General features: G+C 40.3%; 1 protein-coding gene across 1 annotated transcript in view; it reads left to right on the forward strand.

Annotated features, from left to right (window-relative positions):
* The first annotated feature begins 203 nt into the window (after window positions 1-203).
* GALNTL6 (polypeptide N-acetylgalactosaminyltransferase-like 6) overlaps window positions 204-23,268 on the forward strand; it is a 429,682-nt gene continuing 406,617 nt past the window's right edge. Inside the window, exon 1 of the mRNA XM_420520.8 lies at window positions 204-438. Coding sequence (XP_420520.3) covers window positions 301-438 — 138 coding nt within the window. The 5' untranslated portion in view covers window positions 204-300. The remainder of the gene's footprint in view (window positions 439-23,268) is intronic.

A 23,268-nucleotide genomic window follows, 5' to 3' on the forward strand; every position in this document is an offset into this window, starting at 1 on the left:
ATTTTGCCTTCCGCCCCCCCGCTTCCAATTCCTTTTCGCCGTCTCGCCCCGCGCCGAGCCGTGCCGCTCCGCGCTCAGGTGCCTCCATGCGCTCCCGCGGGGGCGGCCCCTCCGCCGCTCAGCGCCGCGCCGGGGCGGGGAGAGCAGCCGCCAGCTCCGGCCCCGCCGCCACCGCCTCCGCCTCCGCCGCGGGGGGCAGCCCCGCCCGGGCACGGGGCGGGCGGGCGTGAGGCGTGCGGACGAAGTTTCTCCGGCGGGGAGGGAAGGACGCGGCCCCGCGGCGGCAGCCCGGCTTTGGCCATGAAGAGGAAACAGAAGAGGTTTCTGCAAATGACGCTGCTCTTCACCGCGGCGCTGATTTTCTTGCCCGACATCGGCCTCTGGTCTCTCTACAGGGAGAAGCACCTGGTGAAGCCGGCCGAGCCCGCTGAGCCTCAGGTAGCCGCGCCGGGCGGGAGCTCTCCGGGCTGAGCGGGTCGGTGCTGTTAAAGTTGCGGGAGGAAGCGTGGGGTGCCGGGCGGGCCGGGCAGGGAGCAGGAAGGCTGGGGGGCGTTCAGCGCCGTGCTGAAGGCAGCGGGTTGTGCTGAGAGGAGCGGAGTTCCGCCCGCAACTTTGGTTTGTCTGGCGGTGTGCGGCTGGATGCTCGCCATCCCTCTAGCCAACTCACCGCTCTCCTCTCTATTGAAAACTCAGAGGAGTGTTCGACAGCCTTTTTTTTCTTGTATTTTTTTTTTTTTTTGTCTTCTGGACATCACCGGTGTACGCTGCGTGTAACTTCTTGTCAGATTGATGCCACAGCGGGCTTCTAAATATTCGCAGTTTGCAACTGCCTCTCTCACCGTTATTAATAACAGTAGTTGACATAAGATGTTGATTGCTTTCTGTCTTGTTTTTTTTGTTGTTGTTGTTTCTTTCCCCCTGAAGTTATTCTTTCCCTCGTTGGGTTTCTGTACGGCTCATAAATCACAGTGAGACCTGCATCGAGGGAAGTTTAGTTTGAGGGAGTTGTGCTTAAACGTAGTGCTTTAAAACCCTGCCTGCAATTTACCAAAGCTTATGTGTGTTCTGCTCAACACTGCTGTGCTTCAACACCATCACTGTAATTGTGATTTAAATACAATATAAATGTTTTATAGGTCACTAATAAGAAACTATGAGGTTGCTTGGTCTTCTAGTCGCATTGCCTTGGTGGTGGAGTGCATTAGACAGCACCGTGTGTCACTTTGGTGCATTAGTGGTCTTAATGTCAGGGGTCAGCACCTGTGTATATAACACATTCTCCACATGCTGGCTATTTAAGTCACTTGCTTCCACTGAACAATAACGTGCTTGGTTTTTTTTTGTTTCTGTAAGCTGCTGGAAGTTAGTCCTCTGAAGCATCATCAGTTCAGTAATGAAATGTGCTGAATGGAGGATACCCTAATTACGCTAGGAGGAGGTGAAGGGTAGCTTCCTAATTTGAAGCTTACTCTGTCCTTCTGAGGGTTTTAACATGCAGTAGATGTCAGGTGCTAGACTTCAGTTGGAAATAATTTCTGCTGAAAGAAAATTATACCTGATTGCAAGTGTCTGTCATCAGTTTGCAGGGTGCATGCTGTAGTCTTCGCTGTGTCTGATTTACATTGTGATTTAGGAAAGTTGAAGAGCTCAATGCAAATAATCCTTCCCGTGTTTGTTGCGTGGCTTTTAAAAGGGCAGTATGTCTTGAGATGAGGTGAACTTTGTGTGTTCCAGTCTGAGCCCTGAGTATAGCGTGACTGGATAGCAGTCACTGGGAAATAGTGTCAAAAAAAGAAATGCTGCCAGATAAAAATGATGTAAGAATACCTTGGAGAGCAGCAGCTGAACATATGTGAAGGGCTAGTGAGATGTACTAATGAAGAACATTTAAATCTTAAGTTTTCTGAAAGGGTTTTCTTTTACTAGTTTCCTTTTTTTTTCTTCTTCTTCCTCACCTGAATGCTAATTAAGCAGAAGTGGGTTTAGTTTAATGGGAAAACAATAAAATTGACAATGAAACTTTGAACCTTGCAGCTGACTCCAGTGTAGTTCTACTGTCACTGGTAGAGCTGAGGTGTTGGAAATATCACGTCCTGTAAGCGCAGCAGGTTGACAGAGGCAGAGCACGATACAGTCACAGTCCTTGTGCCTTTTGGTGTGTGCATCATAACCCAAAGTGCACGCAAGGAATGAAGGTTGCAATGCAAGTTTTGAGTTCAGCTCTCTAAGCATAAAATAGATCACAAGAAGGTGGTCATTGAGTCTGTGCTAGAAAGAATATACTAACAGAGAAGACCACATTAGAAACGTCATAATAGATAACTTTTTGCTCCCCTCTTATCAGAAGGTGAATGACTGCACTGAGTGTTGAGGCTCTGACTTTGCCCTTGGCGTACCATTACTCTATGTGTAGAGTGACTTAACATCAGTTTAAGGTCAATCCCACTGGAACTGTTACCGACTTACGGCTTGCGCTGAATTAGTGTTAGGTTACCCAGGTCCGCAGGTGGAGGCACAAGGCAGTCAGTTTGTTATGGAATATAATGACTGTGGAAGAGGGACAGAGCTATCATGAGTTAATATATTAACCGCATACTGAATGCATGTCTGGTGCTGCTCTGCTGCTGGCAGTAATGCAGCCATTACAATTAGTGCCCTCGTGTTTTAATAACAGCTAAACAATGTTTCTGATCATCAGGTGTTTCTGAGGAGGTGAGGCGGTGAAATCCCAATACTCTGACTAAGGGAGGATGAAACTTGGCAAAGCATTGCTGAAGCAGACGTCTCCAAACTGGGCTGGGAATGGGGCTCTGCCAGTTTCTCAGCCACTTTGCCTGCCTGCTGTGGCTCTGGCTGGGCAGGGATGGTGACCCTGACAGCAGGGTTCAAATGCAGTCTGTGTGCCACAAGTAGTCTGCTTGTGTAAGTGAGCGGTGTCCCCTGGGTGCCATATGTCCCAGTACCTCGGAGAGGGCAGTTGTGCTCTTTAGTGTTACCTAAAAATTCTAGTATAGTAACATCAGATGACATTTTTTCTTCTTTAAAGTCATGCTTCAAGAAGTTACATAAGATATTTTTGTCACTGTGCAAATTCTGTCGGTTTCTGAGCAGAGCAGCTCATCTTTTCCTCTTTAGGACAGATTATAAGATAAAGAAATGCTATTGACAACACTGATTTCAGGCAGTATTAATGATTCTGATTACCATATGTTAGTGCTCTGTGCATTATTAACCTCTGAGTGTTTTGTAAAACTTCATTTTTGCCTAACATATTTTTCCAAGGTTTTCACTAGTGATAATGATATTATCGTTTGGTCAATGTATTTTGAATACTGTTAATTACATTTAGGTTAGCACAGTATTTAAAGTGAGGCTTCAAAAGTGAAGGTCCAGAGATTAAGATCTGCCTTACATGGAGCAAAGTGCTGTAAAATATTGCTTGACAATGAGGCAGTACAGACAAAATTCTGTGTGTGAAATGTCCCCTCACCTCTAAAGTTTGTTTTGGTCTTCTTTGCTAAACTACAGGAATAAAAGAAATTGAAATTAAAGAAGCCTTATGAATTCTTTATCACATTTTAGTATCCTTGAGGTTTGATGATAGTTTCTGTAGTTTAATTTTTTTTTTCTTATTTTGTCATTGAGATATTACTTGTGATATTAGTATCCTGTATCCTGTTTGATACTTTCTTTTGGGACAATCTCAAGGCATGTTGTTTAGGTATTAGTATATGCTGGTAGAGGTTTTAACTTCAGCTTAGTTTGCTGTGGGAACAGCATAGTACAACCAGCAGGATGTAATCCTAGCACAAACCTGGCTACTCTGATGCTAACTGAAGTTAGTGCTTCTTTATCTGGCAGCAGTAAGGCTGTAACCTGCTCTTTTATACAGTTGCAATAGGTGAAAAAGAACTTCATGTAGTAGAATGAAATTTCCTGCTGCAGCTTTCCAGTGATCGTAATATTGGTATTTGGTGCAAAGTGTTATGAGATGACTTTGTGCCTGTTTTTATGGGATGCAAGTGGTGTTGGCTGAAGAAGGAGAGCAGTCTAGTGAAGTAATTCCTGACACCTGTATGAGAAGGTAGATTTCTTGCCTTGTTTTGCTTATGCTCTGGTGCAGTGTTGCGTGCAACATCACCCTTCTGCTTCAGGCACTTCTATGGGAAGCGCTGTGGCTGCGGCTCATGCTCTCATTGCTCTCATAAAATAGAACAGAATAGTTTGGTTGGAAGGGACCTTCAAAGGTCACAGAGTCCATCTGCCTGACCACTTCAGGTCTAATGGTGTTTGCACTTTTTTTATTCTGGTGTTTGTGCCCCTCCCCCCCCCCCAAATGCATGCACTGTACCCAAAGCAGAGATCAAAATCTAGGCATCCTGCCAGAGGAAGGCTCTGTTCAATGGGACAGAGTCATGCTCTCCTTCCCTTGTCCTGTGAATCCCATATTTCTCTCTTGTTAGTCCAATGATTAGGTCTTTCTCTTAGGATATGTCAAGTATGTGTCTAATCAACTCATCAGGGTAGTGAGAACATAGCTGTGACAAGTCCTGGGTATGTGCAGTTTGGAAAACAGGGACAAGATACGGCTTCCAGGTCTGGTGGCTGTGGAAGCTGAAATCTATCTTGCAAAGGTCATTAGTTTCTGAAGTCCATGAAAGAAGTGAAATTTCACACTTAGCCCGAGGCTGAACTGGTGGTCATGGTTGTTGGAGGGACAGTCAGCTCCATTTGCTCACTGCTGGCGCACTCTTGGGTGCCTTGCTTAGGCCAGTCAGTTTTGCTGCGTGAAAAGTTGCATCTTAGAAGTGAAACATTCCTTTTTTTTTCTCCATTACCGTATTTTCAATGCCTTTCCAGTTAATTTCAACAGCTCCAAACTGCTGCACTAAGCATAGCTGGCTTAGGACATGGGTAGGTGCCTGTTTCCTATTATTGCCCTGACAGAAGTTGGCTGGTTATGTAGGTATCTGTTTTGCTGTCTTAGTTACTGATGGTTGCTTTCACCATAAACCTGTGAGGTAGAAGAGTTTTCTTTGCTAGCAGAGTAGTAAATAGGGTGACAAAGTCCACAAAAGCAGCTGCTTGACCATTGCTAACTTTTACTATATTGGGGAGTGTGTGGCTGACAGTAAATAAGAGTTACTGATAAGATGATGCCTCACTTTCTGTGCATGTGCTGTTTGAGGCAGGTCCTCGTTCCTCTCCTGTGTGTTCCCTGTGTGTCCAGTCCCCATTTCTTCTCTGGCTCCCTCTGCTGCTGTGCCGGTGTGTGGCTGCCCATGGCCCCTGTACAGGGCGCTGCATGGCAGCCCTTAGTGCCTCGACAGACAGTGCACTGGCAGTCTCTTTGCCACCAAGTATTTAACAGTCAGACAGTTAACACTTATGTAATTCACTTTTTTTTTTATCTGAATTGCTCATGTATAGTTTTATTCCCCTGTAAATATTGGAGCCTACTGAGGAAAATATCACTTGAGGTCTGAAACCGTTGTTAGTTTTAAGATACGATATTATTTTTGGCAATTAACAGTATGTTTCTGTTGTATTCAGTATACCAGAGGGAGCCCTCCTGTGGTTAATTTAATACCTATCAATTTTCAGCAGTGTTGCTAAACAGAGTATATCTTGGAGGTTAAAATGGGCTGCTTTTTATACTTACTAGTATTTCCATTTAACTTTGTGTTGGTAATGTGTTTTCACTATTGTTATTGTGTGTAGCCATATTTTTTAAAGCACAGTCATTTGAGATTCATAGGAATGAAAATGTCAGATAGAGAAAGCTCTGTACTGCCAACATGTGGATATCTTGCAGGGATGAGTGGGGACTCCGTTCCCTTAGCTGAGCAGCGGGATGCAGGAACCCTCACTGCTCACGGATGAATGCCAAGCTCTGCTTCATCCCCTCCTCAGGCATGATGCCGCACACTGCTTTCCTAGACGTCCTCACCTCCCTGTGTGGGGAGTGAAGCTCTTGTGGTTGGGTCCAGAGAACCGCAGCACGCTGTGGGTGCATTGTGGTTGGGAGCCAGGCTGCACCATGCCCTGCATGTGTGGCTCTGTGAGATGCAGCCCATGTGTGCAGACAGGTGACCGAAGAGAAGAAAGAAAGAAAAATTCAGCTTATTTTTCTTTATTTTTTCTCTCTTTTTTTTTCTTTTTTCCTTTCGTTTTAATGCTCAGACAGGTAACTTATGTTCTGCATCTAGCAATATGCTGATGCAGGCATTTATAGCAATTGACTTCAGCAAAACTGAGTGTATGCTAACTATTTTGATGGACCCGGGCCAGGAGAAGGCATGTTTGGTTACTTTAGATAAGGCTTACCAAAATTAATTCGGAGCTTGACAAGTTAAATACGGTGCAGCTCAGGAATCCACAGCTGAAAATCTTACATCTATCAGAAACGTGCCTCACAGTCATGAGACAAAATTACCTCAACTGAACAAAACAGCACTCCCAATTTTTAATGTTTCTTTAAAATGTGAAAAGGCCTTAACAGGAGATGTCAACCTTCTGTCCCAGCTCCTCTCTGAGAATGTCAGTGTAAACTGGTTTTTAAGGTCAAGCTCTATTGTGATTCATTGCTTTCCAGCTCTTTTTGAGAATTGCCACATTTGAAGGAGCAGCATGGGGTGATGGGCTGGGCTGTGCAATCTTTGTCAAAATATGCCTTTGATGGAGAATTCCTTCCCATCTTTATGAAAAACCATTGGGAAGAGGCCTACATGGGGACGTCTGCCTGGGAGGTGAAGCTTGCATCATGGGAGAAGGAGTGGAAAAAACCCTGAACTTAATAGGATGTCCTGCTTCTCTTTCAAATTCTTTACCTTCATTTCTGTAATTTTCATATCTGTCTTCATAGAGGAGAAAGTATGCTTCTAAGTCAATGCAAACACCTGGTAATTCAAGACAGCTATTTAAACACCAAGCTAATAGCAATATATTAACAGAACTATAGGAACACAAACGATGAGGTGTGTGTGCAGCTACCGTAGGAAATGCCACTCCAGGCTGGATGCCTGTACCTTCGTGGGTCAGGACTGCTATGTTCCTGCTCCAGGCAGTGTTTCACAGGTATGGAACTGTCCTGCACTGCCACTTTCAGATCTCTTGGCTTATCTTATAAAAGGAATTCCATATCCCCTCTTTTTCCTGTGTTTTCAGGAGCTCTTTTCTCACTTTAGGAAGCAGTCATTGGCTGAAACATGGATTTAATAGACAGCTACAGCACCCCATTGCCCCCCCATCTCCTGTTGGTTACCATCCAGGGCTTGAAACTCTCAGCCAAGTCTCCAGTGACAGGACATAGCAGCATTTGGCAGATGCTTCATCCGATTGTCATCTGTCAGGACTCTTTCCTGATGTAGCTGAAGAATATTTGTGTGTGTTCTTCAGAACCCTGTGAGCAGCAAACTGCATGGAGTGGAAAGGTCTGGGACTGATGAGTTGGGCTGTGGCAGCTCATGGGAGCCCCAGCCAGTGCAGCTCCCTGCACCCGGCCCATTGCTGTCTGTAAAAAACAATGAACTTAAAGTGTAAATGGGACATAGCAGACCAGAAAATCGGGCCCTTACGATTTAAATGTTTCATCAATCAGTGATAAGCCATTGATTCTGAGCTTAAAATGCAGTGGGGATTTAGCAGTTTGCTTCCATGCTATATGGCAGTTTATGACAGGATGCAATGCCGCTAAGAGATGTAGCCAGGCAGAGTAATTATCTGAACTAGGATTTGGTCAGGACACTCGTGTTAAAACAGGGTGCTCTGAAAATTGGATTGCTCACTGGAGTGTGTAAGTGTAGATTTATCAGACTAAGTTAAGGTGCTCATTTGCTTAAAGAAGCATAATTTTTCATACCTGTACTTAGAATACAAGTGGAATAATAGATGAGTTTGTTTAGGAATTTTTAACCTGTTTATTTATTATTGCTCTCCAAAAATAGTGTTCTATAAATTAAGTACTAGGAGCATGTAAACAAATGGTTAGGACAAGAAAGAACATTTTATAACCAGACTGTACAAGTTCTGCTTGTAGGTGAAGATGAGGAAGCAGAAGGGCTCCCTGTCTCTCTGTTCAGAGCTGATGTCTGGGAAATAGAGACTCTCCACATGCAACCCTGCAACTCTAGCGGCTTCTGTAGTGTGAGATAAGTGCTTCACCCCATATGCTCTTGCCTCACTGTGATTAAATCTCCCAGTTTCACATTAGATAACATAATTGTCTGTAACAGTTTGTGGTTCTGCTCTGCCATTCAGTCCCTGCGCTAGTGCTTGTGTGTGTACTGTAACGTGTGGCTTGATGCGGTCGTGTCAGAGTAGGCAAGATCAGGTACGTGCACGTGCACATGTGAGATCTGAGGTGTTCCCTCCTGTAAGATCTCTTCCTATAACAGCTAGCTCTAGCAGATACTTGCAAGAGAAATCTCTCTTTTGAGCAGAATAACCATAGGTTTGGCAAGATTTTTCCAGTTCCTGACAAAGCCCATTAGAGGTGCAGTAGTAATTAGCCAAAGCTGGGATACTTTAGAAGAGGGCCAATTTTACCTAAATTTAGGCAGAAATAATATTCTTCAATGTCTCACCAGCTCTGAATCTGTCCTACACAAAATATAATTCAGGTTTTAATGCAGGTATTCATATTGTTTTTCTGTATGATCAGAATGCCTCTTGTGGCCCTTTAATGGGGAAAGACCTCTTATTTTCAGCATAGCAGTACACCACTGCTTCTTGCTTTTTTTTCCTCCTTGTTTGTTTCTTGTAGGATGGTTGTTTGTTGTGTGTTGCTTTTTTGGGGGGGAGGGGAGCAGGGTGAGAGAACACATTTTAGGCTCTTTAATGTTTTTAAATCTCATTTGATGGCTGGATAAATTATTTTGATTGCTTGAATCCTGGAAATTTTTAGATTGCTTTTTCTACAGAATAACAGTTTCACATTAGCATGGAAAATGCATGAAAAAGACATATTAATGCCATTCTGCAAGAAAATATTGCAGTGTTTCAGGCTCTGATAAATGACTACATTTTATGTTGCCTTTGATATGGATTCAAAATGAATGACAGGCTTGAACGCATGTTGTTTTTTCCAGAATGGCTCAATATAAACTGAAGTGACAGTCAAATTGCTGATCAAATTTGGCAATTATAACATCAGTGTAAAAATGTAAATCTGGAACTTTTATGATACAATAATGAACTTTCCACTGAAATTACAAAATGGCTAGAGTCACAGCATAAATGGACATTAAAAAGTACTTGGGATGGCTTTACAATTATCAGAAAACTTAAAAATTGCATGCAAAAGCTTCACAGACAAGTGTTCCTGCAGCACTGGGATATAGCTTTGATTAGGAGCATGGTCTGTGACCATATACTGTGTTTCCCCTTCTTCCTTATTTCCTCGCTTCATGAGGAGAGGAGGCATGAAGAGCTATTAAAGATGCCAAGACATTATTTAAGCCATCCATACCCAAAGCATAGAGAATTGCTTTACAAAGAGCTGCTATTAAAAGCGAGTCTTATTCTTTATAAAACTGGGGTTGAATTTAGTTGTTGCTCAGGAATTCCAGGTACTGGAGTGCATTTTCTGGCCCCACGTAGAGTGAAAGTGCAGTCATAAAAAACAAAGGTGTATTTACTGAAGCAACATCAGTATGAACAAGGGAGATAAACATTTTTCTTCAAATGCTCAAGACAAACAACAGATGTCTCCTTCAGAAGCAATGCCGAAAAACCGTATTTTATAATGGGTGCAGGGAAATGGAAGTGGCATCATGCTAAGCAGCATCCTGCTTCTGCATCTGGAATGGATGCACGTGACAAATGAACACAGGAGATTGAGCCCAGGAAACATGTATTTACTGCCTGCACACTGCAACCCCTTCAGATGGGAGGTCTTGAAAGACTCTCCTTTGTCCTTGTATATTAGTAACATTTCTTCTCTGATTTATGTGAGTGAAATCCTACTGAATCAAGTTTAAAACCTAACCAAAACATAGAGTTGAGACTCTTCTTGAGAGTGTTTTAAAGAAACTGCTAGTAGAATAAATTCTTCAGAAATGCTTTTCAGTGTGGGCTTTCGTGTGCCTTTTATCTTTTATAAAAGTATGTATGTGTAAATATACAGGGCTCTGAGCAACCTGACGGAGCTGTAGGTGTCCCTGTTTGTAGCAGGGGAGCTGGACTAGATGACCTTTAAAGGTCCTTTCCAACTCAAACGATTCTGTGATTCAGCCTGCATTTGTTTACGGGCAGGAGGAGCTGAGAAGACCATTGCTTTGCTTTCTGCACTGGGAGGGAGTTTATTTCTTTTAATGTAGCATGTCCTAACAATCTTAGGAGCTGCGCAAATACGTGGGAAAGTGTATGTTTATGGGTATGAATTCAGTACAGCCTAAAGTGTCTTTGGCATTTTCCATTTTTTAATAAATGTGGACGTTTTGTATGTGGTTGTTTTATTTTTCTCCAGTCCCTCTTTCTGCACAGATTGTATGTGGGCTGCCTTTATGTACAGTTTTTACACAGTGACTACTTTGGATGATCTACTGAACTTTTTTTTTTCTTCTCTGTTTCTTGCAACGTGTGGGCAATAGAGATGTTGGCTCATATCATTTATGCTCTTGATTCTTTCCAATCTGCCTGTTAGTCCTTTCTACCCTTTATATGGTGGACTCTCGTATGATCCATTTGTGTAGGAGACAGTAAATGAGTGTGTTCCAAAAAACTTGCCCTGAGCTGCTGTCTCTATAACATGCTTTGCTAACCTGCTTTTCTCCTGATGTGTGATTTAAAAAAAATCAAGCGATTGACCTTCTCTTCCACTGAGTAACCTTCTTCATATTACAGATTAACCTCCCATTTACTGATCTGGTTGTTAAAGAGACCAACTACTCTCTTTTCATGATAATGAAGAATGAAAACCTGCCAGAGTATTAGGATGGAAGTGATGGGGAGGAAACATGAAAGAAAGGAAAGTATACAGCCAGAAGAAGCATAGCAGATAGTTCCTTTCTGTATCCTGTCAAATGTATTTCTGGTGCTTCTAAGTCATGTTGCTCTCCTGTTTCCTATGCCTCTCCTTTCATGTGTCTCTAGTCTGAATCTCTGGCATGTATTGTTATTGAGTTATGACTTTTTTTTTTTAAAGATAAGCTAACTGCAAACTTGCTTCTCTATTCTAATTTATTTTAGCATATTAGTAAAGCTGCTTTGGAATACCCTGGATTAATGATCCATTTATTTTGATTGCAATAAGCTCTTAGTTTTATGTTAACTGCATCATACAGGCATGACCTGTGGGCTTTTAATGTTGTAGTGAATTGAAGCTGTGTGTGAATAAAGCACGCTTCATATTTTTATACAGCAAACTGAAGCTGCTTCTTAAGAGGACACTATGACCTCTCTTGAGGTGTTTGCTGAGGCTGGGCAGAACTGAAGCAGCATTTGAGTTCTGAAGGATGTACCCATTGAGGCAACCTGTACTTCAGACCAAGAAGCATGAGAATGATTCACCCCTGACTTTGGCGTGGGAGTGGGAAGCTGCTGCTTGTTGTGGTGTAGGCTGGGAGAATTCTGTAATGCAGATCATTTCCCAGAAGTTCATTCAAAAAAAAAAAAAAAAAACAAAACAGTGCATTTAATTTTTTTCTTGTAAAAGTTACACATTTAATTATTGAACAGGTAACTTTACCTTTCTTTTCCTTTTTGAAGGAGTGAGTGTTGCTGTGTTTTTCTTTGAGAACTGTGTTGGAATGAGAGCATACTGAATTTATTTATTTATTCATTCATTCATTTTTCAAAAAACAAGGATGTCTTCTTTACATCCTGAATGTGTCTCAGGGTTTCACTTTAGGCTGCTTTTCCAAGCAGTTTCTCCTCCAGATTTAACGTTATGCGCAGTTTACAGCTTAAAAAAAAAAAAAAAAAAAAAAGCCTAGCCAACAATGAAAACAAGACACCAGCAACAATCCCCCCCCCCCCCCAAATTTAGTAATTCAGTCCCATCTTAGTAAAACTGGCCTTGCTCACGCTTCAGAGACAGCGGACTTTGAATGTGCGGCAGTGCTTTACGTACCTGAGTAATGTAGTATGTGTCACCAGGAACTTTAGGCTGCGGTGTAGTTTTTGTTAAATTTGCCTTTTAGAAAGGGAACTGAGAACTGACTGTTTGTAGTCCAAAAGTACACTTCAGCAAATGTCCTTAATAGAAACAGAACGTGCACCTCCCTAGAGCAATCTTTTCTGTCAATTTAGGGGTTTCTTAACTATGAAAGAGGGATAAAAACAGTGAAATTAAAAATCCCAACTCATGAAGGAGAACAGTGACTTGGCAGTGACTGAGATGCCCAGGAGGTCAGAAAACATCTTAAACATCAAGCCACTTAAGAGGAGAGAACATGTAAAACAAATCCTGAAAGATTCATTCAAATTGCTTCAGAAGAATCTTCAGGAAGGAAAAATAACTCTTATGTTTTGAGTTTGCTGTACTTGGAGACTGAAGTGATCTGTGCTGAAAAAGTAAATGACCTGTGGGATCAATGGTTGGTGTTTGGAAGATTTGTTGTAATGGATAGAAAGGGGGAAAAAAAGGCAAGGGGGAAATCTGGGGTAGGATACCAGCAGAATATTACTGCTATAACATAATCTTCTGTCTTACTTTGTTGAGCCCCCTGAAATAAAATGTGCATATATATAAAATCAGGTGAATGCAGAAGTAAATAATCCTAGTTCTACATACACAGCAATAACTTTTGAGATAGTAATTGCTACTCAGGAAGGAGCTCTTGATGCTTATATTAGTTTTATGAAAATGTTAGCTTTCATTTCAAAGAGGATAACATGTTATTACTACTGTGTAAATTCATTTTGCACTCTGAAATACTGTATGCAATTCTGGTGCAATCATAATCATCACAGACGGGGTGGAAAAGATGCTTATCAAGGGTGACTAAATGATGTAAAGGCTTCATTGTTGAGTGACTGATGAGAAGAGAGTACTGAGAATAAACATGATAGAGGCATCGTAGAAGAGAGTAGCATGGAAAATGTATGCAGGGATCACTTAATTCACTTTCTCTTTCAATAGAAATAATAACATCAAATTAAGTAGTGTGTTGGGTTCAAGACAAATAGCAGGCAGGGGTCTTTGAAGAGTAGGCTATTAAACTGCAGAGCTTTCTGATCCAGGGATTGTAGGTATTAAAACTCTGCATGGCTACAAGAAACAATTGAATGCATTCATTGAAGAAAAATGAGTTAGTGCTAAAGACACCATCTCTGGCTAGTGAAGTCCTTGAACCAGCTGCTAGAGACTGGAGAAGTATTGTAGGGAAGTGAAGTTTTTTGTTTGCCATGTATTCATATCTTTCCTTATGATGTGCTGTTGGATCATTGTGTGAAACAAACAGTTGTCTAGATGGACATTTTCATATTACTTTTACATAAGTCACTCTTAGACTAATAATGAGTAAGCTAAAGTCATCTATAGTAGCTGATGGAAAATCAAGTTGTGGAACATGAGGGAATTTTGAGTGAATTACTGGATGCTGGGCAATTTTCTGTTAAGCCAGAGACAAAAGTAAATGTCATAAAGATTCAATGTTGCAGCTTTACAGTGAATTTGAGATGTAACACTCCAGGAAAGAGAGTATCCTAAACTAGGTGTAACTGTAACAGTACGCATTTTCCTATTATCAATCTGTGTCTTGGTGCATTAATTAATATTTGTGGGAGACAGAAACATGATTTCAAGATTAAAAGCTTCAATTGGTCCTAATACAGGCACTGACCCCCTCTCTCCATGCTCTCTGTTGTTGTTGTGGTGGGGATTTTTTGTTTGTTTGCTTTCTAGAACTGGATGGAAATGTGTGCTTATATTGCATATGAAGGCAAGCTGGTGGTCTGAAAGTATTTAAATTACTCTATCAGATATCTGCAGAATTTTATATTCATTCTCTTGTAACTTGAACTCTTGGGTACCAGTAGCTATGAATATGACATTTTGCTCTTTCCACATGATTCACATTTTCCTGGTATTGAGCTTTGTTTGATATCAAGACTGTATTTTGGATTTCAATATGAATAGAACCTACCACAAGAATGCATGGCATAACTGGATAAGAAGAAAGAGAGAAATGTTTTCTTTCTCTCTCCTCAGTAGGGGTTACTTACAGGAAACCTTGTTCATTAAGATTCTGTAGGCTGTGCTGATCATGGATTTGCCAGGTGCTTACCAGAATACCACTTAATAGTTTGCTGACAGTAACTGGTGAAGATAAAAGCCGTTCTCTCCATTCTTTCTTTCTTCCTATTTTTTCTATTCTCTCTTTTTTATTTCCTCCAAGTGAATAGCATAATATGAAGTTGCCAATGCAAAACAGTACATGTAAGATGGGAAAGGTATTTTCAGAGAACTCTCTTGGAACCTAGTTTTGAATGCTTATTTGCTAAAACCTGCTCTTGCAATGCTATATTAAAGATGTAAAACTGTTTTATTTCTCTTTTTTTCTAAATACATGTATGCTAATGTTCTGAGCTTTTATGTACAAGTTACACTATGACACTGTCAACTGTTATGTTGACCGGATGTCAGTGCTTGAATTATACAGTCACAGGTGTTTGCAAAGTCTTTCTTCGGGAAAACATGGAAAACAAGATTAAAAAAAAAAAAAAGTCTTTACTGGCATCCATCCTCATTACTGGAATGAAGCTTCCATTGCCTTCAATGGGAACTGAGTTTTGTAATCCGTGCTGTCAGTCACCATCTGGGCTGACTTTTCTTTCACATCTGAATCTTACCATAGAGTCCTTCCTTTCTGGGATACCATCTGCCACGCAGTTTCTTTTGACTTGTTTCCAGCGTCAACCTTTGCATCTTCTTTCATGTCCTCTTTTGTGCTCCAAGCAACCTCTCAAATCTCCGTTCTCCCTGCAATGAAGTACCCCATCAATAAAACCCATTACAAAGCCCTGGTCAACATCACAGTCATCTGAAAAAAAAAAATCTGTCAGGAGGCCAAGGCTTGGAAGGAGTCAATCCCAAACCCTTTTTTCAACCATACAAGTCATATTTTAAAGCAGTATCTTTGAGTTTGAGCCACTGATGACTGTGTCTTTTCTGTGGATAAAAGAAATCAGTTAGTATGGCAACTAACCTAGTAATAGCTTACAAAGCTCATATAGGTCTGAAAGTAAGATCAGGTAGCATTAATCTAACAGAGTATAATTGTTTCTTTCTTTCTTTTTTTTTTTTTTTACAGCGTGTTACTCAGTAGAGCCACATTTATGAAAACTTGAGCAGAAAAAAACAATTTTTTGTTGGTTGTTGCTAACAGCTCTGCATTCGTTTTCTGACTAATGCCAAATGCCAGCAATTTACATGGTGCTTTATAAGTCAATATAGAAAGTCAATATATATTTATAAGTCAATATAGTAACCCATATCTTCTGGTTTCAAAGAGAAGGAAAACATATATGTAGTATATTAGAAATAATACATAGCTTTGAAAAAAAAGTGATACAGTAAATCTAAGACAAGCTTTAAATTGGAGGTGTGAAATAAAAATTAATAGTTAGCTTAAGATTTACTTCATTAATTGTGAACATGCATAGGTTGTTCTGAAACTAATGCCTCCTATTTATTTCCATGGAAACTACAACATATTCAAAGAGCATGATACCACTGTTGGATTTAGCAAATTCTCGCCTATGAAAGACTTCTCCAACATAGCCACCACCGTCATCTATGCACTTTCACCATCAATGAACAAGAACTGCGTGCTGCGCTCATAAAAATTTGCACCAGTGGGGGTGACCCACTGTTGTTCTCACCACTGCTGAAATGGACTACCCACTGCCTCACTGTGATCATTTCCACTATTTGGTCTCCATGAATGTTCACAAGTACTAACGAATGTTAACAGGTGCTTTTTTTCTGCATGGAGGAATTCAGTGACACACCTTTGATTCATGAATGTCCCTCTGCTGCCATCTGTCACACAGCAACAACATACCACAGGGTATTGGTGGGAATGTTCAGCCTCTACTGCCATACCACCAACATCTACCTCTGATGTTACAAGCCAACATAATAAAATAGTAGGCATAACTTTCAGAGCAGCCCCATAATTCAGGCGTGATAGTGTACATTGCATATGGAAGGATTTTATATGTATATGAATAGGAGACCTTTTCTAATAAGTGATTTCAGTGGTTTGTTTGTTTTTGAAACAATATTTCAGTTTTGAATGAAAATTGGTTCGTGAATTTTATTTGAAGTCTAGACAAGGATGATTTAGAATTTCAAAGAGGTGGGGGGAAAAAAAGAGAAGCAGTTCTTACAGTAATAGACTTTGCAGGTGTGTGCATTTATGTATATAAAAACCGCCTCCCTTATATTGTGACTAGTTAGCCTATGAGTAGAAACAAGCCGATTATTGTGTTTATTCTCAAAGGAAAACATAATCTAGTATGAAAAGCCTAGCTTATTTCTAAGGTTAGAAAATGTGTCAACTTGCAATTGTGTAGGAGAAAATTGAAATAGAGATTCTTGCAGGATCAAGGCTTCCTAACACCTTACTGTGCCATGTTTTCTCATAGTTACTTTGCATAAAATCTCATAGTAAAAGACTATGCTGGAATACTGGTGCAGAATGATTAAAAACCAACAACCTGTATCTGTAAATCTTTTAGTTTGTTTGATGTATTGAAAAAAGAATACCCAATATTCTTTCTGAGAGGCCAAGACAGCATAAGAAACATACCTTTCTCCAAATATCTAGCCATTTCTTGCTGAGCATAGTGTGTCCAAGTACTGGCATGGACCTAAGGAGCTAAGGCTTGTTGCTTTTCGGTTGTTTGCCATGTCTAGCTTATTTAATTTCTTCGTGATTGACTTCCATTATTTGTAAGATATAGCTAGGAAAACTACCCTTGTAAAGCAATTTTGAATTGTAGATGGAAAAAGTGATATGTAAGAACCATAAGACTTTTAATTATTCTGACTGCTGTTAACGTTCAGCTTTATCTTAAAGAATTTTCTTGAAGATTCTTTGTTGTCTGGTGGATGTTGAGGGGAGCAGGCTAGTCATGTGCCTGTTTTCCTAGGATAAGATAGTTGTGATTATTTTACAATTTCAACTGTATGATGTCATTTTTGTACTGTTCCTCTTTGAGAGGAGAAGGAAGAAGTTTGTTTTCCAAAAAAAGTGAGAGTTCTTACACCCAGGTCTTTTGACATGCCTAAGTATTTTTAGTTGTATATTAAATCTTCCAGATCACCCAAGCAAACATGACATGAAAAACTGTCCGTTTCCCTCTTCCTTCTAAGCAGCCAAATAAATATGAAAATAATGTATTGCTGGAATTTTGCAGCCATGCTTTGTGTTGTGTCTGACTCCAGAGCAGTCAGTAATAGTTAGGAATAAGGAAGAGAAATCTGGCTGACATGTATCAGCTTTCAGCACTGTGGCAGTCCATTGGAGTCAAATTTTTCATGGCAAATCTCTGGCAGCCCCTAAGATGTTTTTTTTTTTTTCCTTTCTGTCTGTCTCAGAATTTTTCTGATTCATTTTATGCACATTTTGCTGAAGTCGGGAAACAACTGCTCCATCCACCTGCCTTGCTCTCTACCCAGTCGAATTCCATAGGACAGTGCCCATCCTTACTCTTCTGGGTATCAAACTTCTCATGTGATAATCTACATAGAAAGATCTGTCCACACATATTACTAGTTTGTGGGATGTTTTTCCCCACTTGGTGAATTGTGTACAGTTAAGATGCTGCTTGAAACCACAACAGAGCAATGCCTTTAGACTTAGTTGGATGTCTCCGCACTGGGTGATCTTTTCAAACATATGTTGCCAGTATTAAGGACAAGTTTACTTATTTAGGGACACAATTATGTCAATGTTATCGTGTTTGTTTATGTGGTTGGTTTGTGGTTTTTTTTTTTGTCTTTTGATGGTGTGTTTGTTTGTTTTTAGCCCTGAACACTTAAAGCAGGGAATCAGCTTTGTGCAAAAAAAATGTTTAATTTCAAACACCTTAGGATATAACAGTCGATTATAGATGCAGTCAGGAGCAAATTACTGTAAAAAGAAACAATAATGAAGGAGGATGGTGTCTAAAGTAAAATGATTCTGAGATGAAAAAAGATGCTCTAGTTGGTCTGATGGTGCTAGGCCTTCTGATGGTGCCTGAGCTGACTAAGCTTCTTCAGATTGGTTATTAATGAACCTGCATCATGGCTTGTTATGATGGCTTCCCTTTCTTTTTAAACACAGGTTAGTTTTTGTTTTTAAAACAATAAGTATTTGCTTTCTTCGGTTTGTTTACAATATTGTAAAAGTAATCAGTGTATTAACAACATTTAAATTTGTATTGGATGTATCTGTTTAAGCAGCCCCTTTCCGTCCCAGGAGAGTGTATGAATCCTTCTTTGTTTTCTGGCTCAAAGCTTGCTTCCTGAGGTATTTCTTGTGATAAGACTCCAGGAGATGAGAGGTGGGTGCTGCCCTGTGGCAATCAACATCACTATCTGGACAATTTACATCTGAAAGCACTTCTTTGGAGCTGTTTGCCTTCCGCCCAAGAGTCAAGGGAATGCTCAGGACTGTTTACTGGACTGTTTATTGGCGGAAGATCTGTCCTGTGACCAAAGTGTGTTATGGGAGACTGGGGGATGATACCATCGTATCTTGTGAAGGCAAGATACTATTTGGCATCTCCATACTCCTCTTATCTGCTGGCAAGGCCAGGGAGATAGGAATAAAAGGAATTCCTGCAGAGATCCAAAAGCCAGAAACTGTCATTCCAAAAGGCTGACTCAACCACTTTGGACTTATTTATAAGTTTGTGCTGCCATCATCGTCATCATCATCATTGTCGTCACGGTGGTCACCGTCCTCATCAACGGAACAACGCCCAACAGCCCACCTCTACTGAAGAGCAATGACTGAACTATGAACCACACTGGACCCAAGGTGGTGACTATCTCCCTCTTGCTCCCTATAGAGACTCCTTGCTGCTATTTCCTATCTTTTCTGTTGCCCTTCTCCCCTTCCCCATCACCCTAATTTGTACCTATGAAGACTCCTTTGCTTCTATTTCCTATCTTTTCTATAGCTCGCCTTCCCTTCCCCATTACCCCAATCCATAATAGTGTCCGTCCTCCCTTTTCTTCATTTCCCTTATTAACATTTGTAATAAACGGGTCGAACCAACATTTGAACCGTTATTTCTTAATCTCATGCCGGGTATACATACATCAAAGAACCTCCTCTCCCTCCTATAAATTGGAGCAAGACAGAGAGGAACTAAGAGAAATTATAGAGACTGGGTTGGGTTTTTTGTTGTTGTTGTTTTGTTTTGTCTTTGGAGGGGGCAAGAGGTGGTGCACTCCTGTGATGGATGATTATGGAATAACATGCCTACAGGAAAAGTTATTTCTTATATTTGTTAGTTAGCGGCTGACTTCTGTCCTGTGGTCTGAAGACTTAGAGCCTGTATGCTTCACAGCTTTACAGACAAGTTAGTACAGTACTTCATTTCAGCTGACTTCAAATTTTGTTCATTACTGACTCCTGTCTTGGGAATATTATTATTATTCCTTATTGTTCTGCACTTCGGCAAAATCAGTCAAGAGGCCATCATTCTAGCAGAAAGCTGTGACCGATTGCTTTAAAAATAAATGATACTTGCACTGACACAACAGAGAGAAAAGGTTCATTAAAACTCATGTTGGAGAACTCTCATCACTCTTTCTCCATTGCATTTGACACTGCCTGAGAGACTGTTATGTTTATTTTTAGAGACTATTGTTCTTTTTAAACCTGCTCTGCAATGTGAGGAAAGCAATAATGCTTTCAAGCAGGCAGAACTTAAATTTACAGCAGCAAGATGTTGCACTTTTACATTATAATAAGGGACTGTCTCATGAAAAATCTCTTAAAAATAAGTTTGACTCTGGCAAGGAAGGAAATAAAAAAGCTATCATAAGCTGCTTTAGGGCACACAGATTGAAAATCTGTCCACCTCATATTAAGAATGTTATAACCCTTATAAGTGAGACGTTCAGCACCTCATGTTCATTTTAATGATTTCTTTTGGACTGCTAGAGAAACAAGCTAGTTTCATTCAGTTTACCAACCTACTCTGCTATTCAGTGTCCTGATCATGTATAGAGCTCATATAAAACTGATACATTCTGTAATTGTATGTCTGGAAAGGTAAAATATCCTTTTTAAGTGAAGTGGTTAGCATAACTGAATTGGTGACTTGTATGGGAACTGTTGAAACACAGCCTGAACCACTGATTGATCACCTGAGGTAGGCACTGAGTCAGCTGTGGGAGCACAGGTGAAGGCAATTCACCTGTGTGACTGGAAAGGGTGGAGGCTGGCTGTACTTCTCCTAGACCCTATCTGAGGGCTGACTGCCACTGAGGAAGGATCTCTTTCTGGAGATTGCTTCCTTTGGATTTTTTCTGCTAGGACATGGGTAAGCACTTAAGCACTTCCATTAATTTTTGATTATCCCTTTCCACCGTGATAATCCTTCCAGTTATATGACCTGTAAAATACCATCCTAACCACACCACTCTGCTAATTGTACACTTGTTGATTGTACAGTGACTATACTTTGATTTTTTTTTTTAGTGAAAGTAATGGAGAGCAATAAGAAAGTGAGAAGTTACTCTCTTTAACAAAGATTAAAGCTAAAATAAAACTGTTTGCATGTAGAATGTATTCAAATACATAAGTTAAAAAAAAAAGGTTTAAACCTGACAAATACAGAAGAAAATAGATTTCCTATATTTGGAAATTGGTAAGTAGATTCAGGGATAGCTGCTTTCCTTTTCCTTCTTGTTTCCTCTGTGCTCTTCTGTTTCACTTGCTAGTTACTTCAAAAGATTAAAATACTAATTTAATAAAAATGCACTAGAAATATATTTCCTTCTGTTATTTTGTCAGCTTATCTAAAGCAGTTGATTTTAAATGTGCTACAGGATCAAATATGGTTTAATTCTGTTGAAGATTGTCTGTCTTTGGTTTCTTTTCCAAAATGAGGATTTTGCTCGTAGAACATAAATGCTATTTGATTCTGATGGTTGCACTTCTACAAGTGTTCATAAAGTAGAATATTAAAAAAAACCACCAACAACAAAAACTGTACAGATGATAATGGTTTCCATTATCTGTGATTTCAAACCTTTGCAAACTCCTCACTTCTGACCTCATGACTGACTTCTGGCTAGGTAGCCAGGACTACATCATCCTGTCTACTTGTAGAGCATGCCGTGCTGTTCTACTTTCCCATTAATACCAGAGTACTGTGACTAGCTTTCACTCAAATGAAGTGCTTGTAGGGAGAAATACATTCGTGACTAAATAAAAATTCAGAAAGTAAAGCTGTCATTATATATTCTACATTGCTGAAGCAGCTAACACATTGTAACAGCTGCCAAATTACCTGTAATCAGCATCTACACAATAGAAGGCACTCTGCATACTGATGAAGGTGTGATTAACACCTATTAACAACATGGAATTTATCAATGGAAAAATAAAGATGATTTAGTGCGCTATTCAGAAAAAAAACTGCTGTCTGTGGAGTTCCTGACTTTGGACCATTGCAATTTAGACCATTGTCAGAAATTTGCTAGCAGTTTTAAACTATGCTCTGAAAACTGATGTTTAAAACTCCTAAGAGAAAGAAATAGATAGACTTCAAAGGAGAATGTAATTGGTCTTACCCCCTGGTTTTCCTCTTCCCATTCTGACTGTATTAAACCATTTTTTTTTTTTTTAAGCAATTAATGTTTCTTCTTTCCTTGGTACTGTATGCCTTGACTTTTCTCTCTCTCTTATTTTGTATTTAAGCTCAATGTAACTTACTGTAGTAGCCGATGATAGGCCACACTAATTACTGTAATACCACCCCTGTTAATCACCCTGGAGGAGTGTAGGCAACAAATGTGCTTACTAAAAGAAGGGTGTCATAAAAATGTATCTTTGCTTATGCTTCTTCTTTTTAATGTCCTCCTAGTGTGGCAGGTAGGTAGGGACACAGAATGACTAAATAAAATATTCAAATTGTTTCTCAGGTTGCATCCCTAGTGTAGGACTTGTCCTGGACTTCAGGGTACAAAAGTTGGCTTACAGATGCATCCACCAGATTTTACCACCTTAAATCTCTGGTGTAGTGTTTTGTGTCTAGTACAGTCATAGATATCCACCTTTACAATTTATGGATTTGTGCTTTGACTCGAGTGACTTAAGACTAGGTCTAAAAAGAGGTCTGGATGTTAGAAAGGTTGAATTTTCAACCCTTAACACTTAGGGCAACTGCAGAATGACTAAGAACTCTGACTCTGAGGACTCAGTGCCTTGATTTAGTGCGTACTTGTGACCTGCTTAAGGGTAGGGGCAATGGGCTGGCCTGCAAGCAGCCAGAAAAAGATGACCTAAATGTGAATCCTTCACTGCATCCTTCTTAAGAAGCCATAGCAAGGGTGGCAGCGGTAGTAGACAACTCTTGCAGACAATGACCTTGGAGCTGCATTTTAACATCTTCTGTAAAGGAGATGCAGTAGTATTTTTTCCTCAGCATTTTTCTCACAGATATTCCCATAGCGATGGGAGAATGTTTAGTCTCAAGTTCAGTTCCTTTATTTGCCTGAAGGGAGTTAAAGGTCAGTTCTCATCTCTGGAGAAAGAAATTACAGATTTTCAGGCTTTCTAAGACAGCAATGTACTCTCCGTGTTTCCTGCTGAAACTACACTTGAAAAGAATTCAATGCTTGCTGCTACTTTCCAAGGAAGCAGTGTTATTTCCATGTCTGTCTCCCAAGTGGTTTAACTTCCGGATGTGCTCAGTGTCCATAGCTCTGAGCTGAAGAAGTTAGGGACACTCAGCAGCTTCTATGGTGCGCTTATAGGTTTACTGCAGCTGAGTTAGCTGCTGAGCAGTCAAAATGTAGGTCGACTTCAGAACAGAGGAGGTCTGCTGATGAGGCCAGCCTAGGTAGCACAATTTCTGTAAATATTATCAAATAATAATAAAAGTATCGAATGTGTAGCTTAGTTTGTTAATATCAACAAACAACTAGCCTTACAGAGTGCTGTGAAAGAGCCTGTATCAACAAAGTCTCCAAGTCTGCTGTGAAACCTTTCCTGCCTTCCCCTGAAAAATCTTGTGTCCGAGCTCCTGGATTGTTCTCACTTTGTAGAGTATTTTGGTTAGTTGTTTTTTGTTGTTGTTGTTGTTTCT

The sequence above is a fragment of the Gallus gallus genome, chromosome 4, assembly GCF_016699485.2.
Source record: "Gallus gallus isolate bGalGal1 chromosome 4, bGalGal1.mat.broiler.GRCg7b, whole genome shotgun sequence".
In the NCBI taxonomy this organism is placed as follows: domain Eukaryota; kingdom Metazoa; phylum Chordata; class Aves; order Galliformes; family Phasianidae; genus Gallus; species Gallus gallus.